The following is a 9227-nucleotide window of genomic DNA, read 5'->3' on the forward strand; positions in this document are numbered from 1 at the left end:
AGTGAAAATTACAATTTGCAGGAAACTTCGATGGAGCCACTGCTGTCTCTAGCTTCAGTTGTGAAGCAACATACACATGTTGCACCTTCGCAAGTCTCTTGCCGTCTTGTGTTTGCTTGAACTCCATGATTCTTCCCTTCCAATGGTGTGCTCGAGAAGCCATGTGTCTCCTTGAGACCTTGTGTGCACCTCTTGAGCTGGGCTGCATTGTCACCCACATCATTCGTTTTAACTCCATCGTCACCCAATATCCATCGTCGTCTTGTACATTGCTGCATGAAATGGAGTCAATGACACTCCTAGGTCGTCGAGTACCTAATGATGCCATGGGAAATAGTGGCACAACCTGCACACAAACACTTATGATTAGACATTGCACATCCATGTTCTCAGTTGTATAAAGAGCAAGAATCTTGATGGTACACAAAGGTGAAGGATGCCACTTGCTGCTATACTGTTCCACCTGCTTGTTGTCTTAATGTGGAAGAAATGTTGCAAAGCTTGAGAGGGTAGTAGATCCTCTTTAGAGAGCTTAATGGAGAAGGAGCCAGAAACCTGTTGAGGAAAGAAAGAGGGATGATGTAGCAGAAGGATATGCTGCAAACTTAAGCTTTAGCTAGAGGTGTTTAGTGAAGCCCATGGAGTAATGGAGAACTTCAGTCTGAGGAGAATGCAGCCCTCAAGAATGCAGTAAGCTTGAGGAGGGAAAGGAGGTTCAAACTTCTGCTGCAGAGCTTTTGGGAGGGAAAACTGAAAGGAAGGAAAGAGAAACAAGGTGAAGTAAAGAGAAGTGAGAGATGGTACAGTAGAGAGAGAGGGAGGGAATGATCAGTACGTTTTTGGAGGGGACCCCTTTTAGGAGAGAGGGGGGGAGAAACTGGCAGCCAGTAGAGAGAGAAAGGGTTGGTTTTTACTCAACTATTTAGAGAAAAGTTCATTTTTTTGAATTTATAAGAGATTTTCTCATTGTATTTTATAAAAGAGTACAAGTTTGACCACTTACTTTTAGGCCCTGCCTTACCCACCATTTCAATCCACATGGCATCCACCCATTTGCCCCTTCCATAATCTCCTTTTTAATCCCATGGCAAATAACGAGGCCCCCTTAGACTCCATTCCCTTCCTAATGATTCTCTAAGTATTGGGCAGCTTCAGTCTAAAGGAGACATCATTTTTCTTTTCTTTTATCTGGAAAGGTCCATAGTATCTCATGCTAAGCTTTGGAAAAAGCCGCTCCTTTTCCTTTTTCTTTTTCAGGCGTTCCTTCTTAAAACGTAAGAGCACCCAATCGTCTTCCTTTAATTTCAAATCGCAACGGTGTCGATCTGCTGCCTTCTTGTGTCTTTCTTGAGATTTCTCTAAAGCCTCCCAGACCTTGGCAAAAGCAATGCCCAAGTCCCTTGTGTACTGGTCGGCTTCAAAAATCTTCAAAAATCTTATCTTTTGTGCTTAGGAAGGGTGGAGCCTTCAGAGCACCTTCAATAATCTCAAATGGCGCCTTCCCTGTCGAAGAGTGAATCGTGTTATTGTAGGCAAATTCCACCAAAGGCAAAAACTTTTTCCATTGAGTCCTCTAATCAGAAATGTAAGACTTCGATAAATCCAGTACGACTGAATTTGCAATCTCAGATTGCCCATCTGTCTGCGGGTGGAAAGATGACGAGAACTACAACAATGTGCCAATGTTCTCCCAAATAGCCTTCCAAAACAAACTCGTGAATCGGGGATCTTTGTCAGAGACTATTGTCTCAGGCATGCCATGTTATCTGAATATCTGGGCAATGAACAATCTTGCTAAATGATCCAGCTTGACTGTTTTCTTCACTGGAATGAAATGAGCTTGCTTGCTACATGTGTCAATAATAGTCCAGATACCATCATGCCCACTCTGTGTCTTTGGGAGATCAAAAATGAAATCCATAGTAATCCTTTCCTAGGGGCGGGTGGGAATGGGTAAAGGTTGTAACAATCCCTGTGCTTTATGCCTGTCAAACTTGACGTGGGGGCATACCAAGCAACTGCATACAAAATCGTTCACATCCGGCCAAAAGAAATAACGCTCCACACCTTTCAAGGTGGAATCAATGCCGCGGTGACTCGTAAATGGTGGACAGTGGCATTCGGTTAGAACCGTTTCCCTCAACGGCTATGTAACGCACATCGTCGTTTTCTTCATCAAGTAGCCATCCCGAATGGAATATCCTGCTACTACCTCCCCATTCTGTATTCGACTGAATACATCTGAAAATCTGGATCTGTGGGGTATTGATCGACCATGTCTTCGAAGCTTCTATGATGAATCGTGGAAATCCTTGTTCAGTAGAAGGGTGGACCACCATGTTTGAGCATTTCCCTTGAAGAAAGAGGTAGCCCTCCGAATCTTGGAGTGCTCTGAGTAATGCCCTCCAGAGAAATCTATGTCAAACTGCTGTATGAAGGCCAAAGCCCTCGGAGCATCTTGAAATCCAGAAAAAGTGTCAAACTTAATTGATTGCCCACCTTCTTTAAATTCTCTAACTTTCTTGCTTTTATCTTCAAGGAAGTCATATTGGTTGGCTTTATAAAAAATGTGTCTTCTTTGCATAAAACATGTGATTGTCGGAGTCCGAACTATCTGAGGATGTGTCCTCTGTAGAACTGTCAGAAACTGGGCGAAACTTAGGCTTCTTTGTCTTTTTCTTGCCCTTTTCGAAGCGTTGCTTTTTGGTTCTCTTTTTCCCTTTCTTGTCTTCTTCGCTCGAGTCAGAAGAGCTAGAAGAACTGCCAGAAGAAGAAGAAGAACTGGGTAGTCCTTCAAATCGTACATGCTTCTTCTGCTTTCTTGCCGATGCAAAAGTAGATTGACGACCCATATAACCCGGGAAGTCAATTCCTTTCTGCTTTTTGTCGTGCTTTTTTAGCTTTGTTGTTCACGTCCAAAAGCCGATTGATCCATGTATCAACCACCTCTTCTAATTCTTGTTTTGTAAACATCCTCGGAGCAGGAGATTTCTTCCAGAGTTACCGGGGAACGCCCCCTAGCCCTCGTTCCGGCGTTCCGGGGGGCAGTTCCCTTCCCGAACGTTCCGAAACGTCCCAGAACGTCTGATGTTCCGGGTTGCCACTTCAAACCGGAACGGCCGTTCCGAAACGTTCCAGAACGCCCCCGGAACGTTCGGGAACGCCCCTGGAACGGCCAACGGCTACAAACAAATTTGGCAAAAATTGAAAAAATTGAAGTAAATGTTTGGGCTTCTTTTTGAAGTGTGCAAGGCCTCAAGGACTCATAAAATGCACCCCCCTCCCCCTTTCTCTCCACAAGCTAATCCTCAAGGCTCAAGCTCTCTCCCTCTCACACTCTTAAGATCTCTCCCTCTCAAGACTCACTCTCTCAAGGCTCAAGGCTTCAAGCCTTCAAGCTCTCTTCCTCTCCCTCCCACTCTCTCAAATCTCTCCCTCTCCCTCTCACTCTCTCGAGTCTCTCCCTCTCTCTCTCTCTCTCTCTCTCTCTCTCTCTCTCTCTCTCTCTCATCATCTAGTCATAGCAAGGTTGAATGGTCTTCAAAACGAGTTTTTTGTGAGTATTAGAGTCAAAGCACTCTAATACTCCTTGTATTTAAACACAAGGAGCTAAAAAATGCACTATTTGGGTGTTTTTTATACCTCCCGTTCCGCGCCGTTCCCGTTCCGGACCCCTAGCCGTTCCCCCGTTCCGCGGGGATCTCGTCGCCGTTCCCGTTCCGCGTTCCTGGTAACTATGGTTTCTTCAGTGCTGGTTTGATGGGTGGCTCTGTGGCCTTTTGCCACTGGGTGTACATTTCTTCGAAGGATTGCTGAGTCAAAAATTTTGCAAATTTTGGATCCTTCGCAATGCTGCTCATCATCTTTGTTGCGTCGTCAACCACTTGTCGTCGTTTCATCTCTTCAATCTCAGCCTGAGTAGGCCGAGGTGGGCCGTACTCTTCGTGAGAATCTTCTCCGTTATCTCCTCCCGCATTCCCAAATGAAGAAGTCGACTGATCTATTGGAATCCATAACTGTCGCGAATTTCCCGGTAGAAGAAAAATCGGCCGCGCGCTGATTACCACAGTAACAAACTTGGACACCCCAAGTCAAGATTCTAAAAAATAAAGCAATTTATCCCAAAAGCTACTACTTCAGCGAGCGTAGGATTTCAACCAGCACAAAAGCAAGAAATTCCATACTGCTGTCCGTACGCTTGCCATGTCAGCATGTCAGTGGATATTGCGGTGCAAATTCACGGATTTCCGCACAGATGCTACGTCAGCCTGTCGGCACATATTGCAAGGAACCGTACTGTCTGCCACGTGTCATGTCCGAGAGTGTGTGTGGATCTGGGGCAGTGCCACGTCACCAGTTTGTGACACATTGTCTTTTGGCTTCCACAAGAGCATACTCACTATCAGCTGAGCTCACAAGCTCCCATTTTGTTCTCACAAAGCTTCCAAGCTTTCTTGATCTCTCCACCGTCGAGAGCGAGCAAGCTATCGCCTCAAAGCTCTTGACGCCCCCGTGCTTTCCACAATCGCCATGTGCTCTGATACCGATTGAAGGGTGCGCGAATACAATGCATGGAGAGAGAGAGAGAGAGAGAGAGAGAGAGAGAGAGAGAGGTGGAGCAGAGTGGCAAGAAACAACACTCACTTCTTATTCTTCTCTTCTTCTATGTATATAAAGAATAAGTGAGTGGGTCAGTGGGCGGCAGACACTGGACGTCCGTCTTGGGGCAAGGGACATGTTGCCTCTACCCCAACAGTTTGGGCTTCGAACATACTTTTGGGGGCTGAAAACTCTGATTTTTTCTGCATACCCTCTTTTGCACAAAGCATTCATAAAGTCATTTAGGCATGTGAACAGTCACTTCGGTCATTTATTACATAAAAACCGCTAAAAAGGAGAATTGTGGGGTTTTGAAAGACATGGTAGACCAAGAGTTAGTAAAGTAAAAATGAATGGCCTTGGGCCTTCATTTTGCACAAGTCAGGGCAAGTCAGGAGTAGCAGTTCAAGCCAGCTCAATGAGAGCAGCACAAGGGGTTTGAAAGACATGGTAGATTAAGAGTTAGTATAGTATAAATGAATGGCCTTGGGCCTTCATTTTACACAAGTCAAGGCAAGTCAGCAGTAGCAGCTCAAGCCAGTGCAGTTAGAGCAGCACGAGGGGCAGTGTTTTCCTCGAGCGGTAGTAGGGAGAGGCTGCATTTTGCCCAAAGGCTACGCTTTCAGCATCAACATCAGCACCAGCACCTGCATTCTTGCAGTTCATAAGCATAAAGCATTCAGCCTTGTAACAGTTTGTGCAAGTAATAAGAAGCAAATACTTGCTCTGGCAATAGAGCAAGGGGGCCCTTCAGGGTGGTTGGGACCCCACAACCGGTGTCATCTCTCTTTCTCACTCCTCTGTCTCACTCCTTCATTGTGTTCGGTTTCTCTCAAGTGAAGTAAAGGAACCTTGTGTTTGTGCGAAGTATTCATTTTGAGTTAAAATCCTTAAAACAATTCTGTTGCATCTTACATTGGTATCAAAACTCTAGACATGCTTCGGCTTCACAAACTCAAGGGAAGAGAGGAATGGAACCTTGGCCGGATTTTACTCTCTATTTTAATGAACAAAGCGTCGGATACATGAAGATATAGACTTGAGTACCAGGATCTTCTTGCCTCGTATGTGGATATGGAAGGAGTTGGAGAATGGATCCCATGACCCTCTTCTACATTCGCATTTGCATTTTGTGTGCATCCTCGTGCATTGCCACTTGAAGCATTGGAGATGGCATTGGAGATGACTAAGGACCCTCCTTTTCCATTTTCACCCACAGTGTTTTCACCCCGGACACTATTCGGGGGAAAGATTCAGCTACAACAGGCATAGTCAACATTATTGTAGCACAGTTGGTCGGCAACCTACATCCACATTACCCATTGGTTTTGAAGGATCTTAACGGTTCATGCATCCGCAAGCATCAGAAGCATTGACCAGGAAAGTACAAAAAAGGAGCAGTTCGGCAGTAGTGCCACACTTTCAAAAGCGGGGATGTCACGTGCGCGTACGCGACATATACAAGCTTCTGCTAAAATTCTACCTTCCTTTGTTAGGAAAACCTAGGGATCTAGTCTAGCACCTTTGTGAGCCTCTCAGAGGATGTGCATGCCTAGACAGATTAATAGTTGCATACCCTCTTTTGCAAAAAGCATTCATAAAGTGACTTAGGCATGTGAACAGGTTGGGACAGGTCAGCAGTAGCAGTTCAAGTCAGTGCAGTCAAAGCCGCAGAAAGGGCAGTGTTTTCTTCTTCCTCAACATCAGCAAGGAGGGACTGCGTTTTTCCCCAAGGCTGCATTTTCAGCATCAGCATCGGCACTTTTGCAGTTCATCAGCATAAAGCATTCAGCATTCAGCCTTGTAACAGTTTGTGCAAGTAATGAGAAGCAAATACTTACTCTTGGGCCTTGGCAATAGAGCAAGGGGGCCCTCGAGGGTGGTTGGGACTTGACATCCGGTGTCATCTCTCTTTCTCACTGTCTCTGCCTCACTCCATCGTGTTCAGTTTTGCTGCATCTTACTCTTAACCGTCCTGGTTTTTGAAAAAGAGTTTATACTTTGGAAGTAGCGGCCATAAATGTTCTTTTTCTTTTTTTCGGGGTGTTTAGAGATGGTTCAGGAAGCATGGTGTTCAATTAACTGACATTTCTGCTTATGTATGGAGCAGCTTGACAGCCCGGGCAGAGTTCCCCGCAGCCATGGCAGTGTTGGAAGGTTTTGGTGCTGGGTCTCTCACATTACAACGTTTGAGACGCTTGTGCAGTGCTACGTAGCAATTCTGTTTTCCTACCCTATGCAAAGACAATTGCCATTCAAAGTTGTATTGCATTTGGGTATTGCTGGCCCTTAAAATTAAAAATTGCGAATTGTAAATTGATTGTCCAAAGCCCTCCATTTTTCTTTTGGCAGGGTTGTTAATACACTTATTTACTCCAATTGTGACTACCTTCTGTGCAGAGGCTAGTTATTGTCTATCTTTATATCTTTATTGTCGCCGGTGAAAAATAGGAACTCCAAAAGATGAGTAAATTACTCTACAAACTTAACAAGGGAGTCCTATTCGTCTCTCTCTCTCTCTCTCTCTCTCTCATCCTGCTATGAGATGGCACACATGCATCGAGGGCCTATTCAGAGAGATGATAGTCGTTTTTCTTCACCTTCCAAGCAAAAATGTTGGAACAGAGAGCATCCTAGAGGATGGAGCGTTTTGGGTGCAATGCTCGAGAGTGCCTAGACTGGGAGGGAGACCATTGTACTGGTGTTGCTTACCAAGGGTGATATAAGGTACCATTGTACTGGTGTTGCTTATCAAGGGTGATATAGGGTACCATTAGCAAATAGCAATAGATACTGTATATAGAGACCCACGAGAGAGTCCATTGCAGTGCTCGAAAAAAACATTTTTCCAAAAACTTGGCAAACCTACATATGTGAAACAACAGAGATAAATTGACAAAATTTGAAGGTTTTTACGTTGAAAAAACTTGGCAAACCTACATATGTGAAACAATAGAGGTAAATTGACAAAATTTGAAGGTTATTACGTTGAATTACACTAATTTTTTCAAAACTTTGTAGGACTTTTCACCTTCAAATATAAGATGTAGAGGTAAATGCACCCTCCCCTTAATGGTTTTATTTCATCCTCACGCGTAGTGTATACAATCTATCGTAGTGTTTAAGTGCTCTTGCTCCACATAGTCGCATCACACATGATAGTTGTAACCTTGGTCCTTCTGTGATTATCAATAGTACATTGCATTTCATCTCTCTCTCTCTCTCTCTCTCTCCGTCCTGGTCCTTCTATTGTCCATTGTTTGCCAACTTGATGCGATTGGCTGCCATATAGTACGCTAGATAGGGTCGCCAACAATCGTAGAGACTTATGTTGTAAGTTTACATCTGATTTGGTCTTGCTTGTTTCCCCTATACAACTGAAACAAACCCTTATGCAAGCAAGAGTGGGAAATAAGGAAGGGTGAGAACATTCTCATAATGTAGTCAATTTGTTGCTTAGCATAGTACTTTTAATGAATGGGTTGGCTCTCCTTGCTACATTTTGCTTGTAGTATGCCTCAATCGAGCTCTGGGGAACATGAGCCAGTCATCTTCTTTGAATTCAAGAGTTCTTCTATGCTTATCCACCATGCGGTCTTCTACTTTTATTTGGCAATTGATAGCTTATTCATCACGTAAATCATGACCATATTTACAGATGCTCATGTGCATTTTCAAAATTGGTGGGACTTTTGAACTTCCTTTGATTACTTTGAAACATCTAGAATTACGGACATGATTCCTACAAGAAATAGATACTTTTTTGATTGGTTGCATTGACCTATTGCTATTATGTAGTCTTTTAGTAGATCCACTACAAAGGACTTTACAATTTCACTTTGATCATCCATTGAGGGTGAGAAATTTAAGTTTGTGCCTATGTTCTTAAATAATCCTTTGAAGAAATTTTTGATCTTTCTACGATCTCTATCCAAATCAATATGCGTGTGTAACCATGATACTTGAATATTTGAGATATAAAGAGGGTTACCATACAATGTGATTGCAGTATTGTTTTTGTGAAAGGACTTTGGAAAGTTTACATGCTCATCTCTACACAACCGTACTACTTTATAGGCCACCTTGTCCCTATTTAGGAGACCCCTTTTGACATTGCATGCATAGCCCTTGTCCTACCCTTGTACTAACATTATTCCTCCCTTGGAGAAGCGTTTTTGTTCTCCAAAACAAAAATGGTGTATTTCTTCTTACGAACATTAATGTTTCCCACTTGAATCACACCATCTTAGTTAAGAATATGTTTAGGGTCATGCAGTCGGATGGAAGGTTCAATAGAATCAACAAGAATTTGATGACATTGGTGTTATTATGTAGCGTCTACATAAACTTCTTATAGGAAAAACCGGATGAAATGAGAGTATATTGACTAGATCAACTCACTTTTGAGTATTTTGAATTGATCACATTAAGAGGTAACTTTTTGGTGGATGACTAGTTTCCATATAGATCACAACACTTCAGAGGTAACTAGATGTATGACCAATTTTAAGATTTTTTGAAGGTTCTAGAACATATAAGAATATTTCTTTTTTACTTTCCATGAAAATGACTTGTTGACGTTTCTCATAAGCTACTTCTTGCATATGTTTTGTGCTTGTCAAACATTT

At 43.2% G+C, this 9227-nt stretch overlaps 1 protein-coding gene across 1 annotated transcript in view; it reads left to right on the forward strand.

The window, feature by feature from the left end:
* Window positions 1–7026, forward strand: part of LOC147461804 (Haloacid dehalogenase-like hydrolase (HAD) superfamily protein) — a 133007-nt gene extending 125981 nt beyond the window's left edge. Inside the window, exon 11 of the mRNA XM_086509252.1 lies at window positions 6710–7026. Within this exon, the coding sequence (XP_086365378.1) occupies window positions 6710–6815 (106 nt within the window). The 3' untranslated portion in view covers window positions 6816–7026. The remainder of the gene's footprint in view (window positions 1–6709) is intronic.
* Window positions 7027–9227: the final 2201 nt, after the last annotated feature.

The sequence above is a fragment of the Adiantum capillus-veneris genome, chromosome 3, assembly GCF_014529385.1.
Source record: "Adiantum capillus-veneris isolate H3 chromosome 3, ASM1452938v2, whole genome shotgun sequence".
Classification (NCBI taxonomy): domain Eukaryota; kingdom Viridiplantae; phylum Streptophyta; class Polypodiopsida; order Polypodiales; family Pteridaceae; genus Adiantum; species Adiantum capillus-veneris.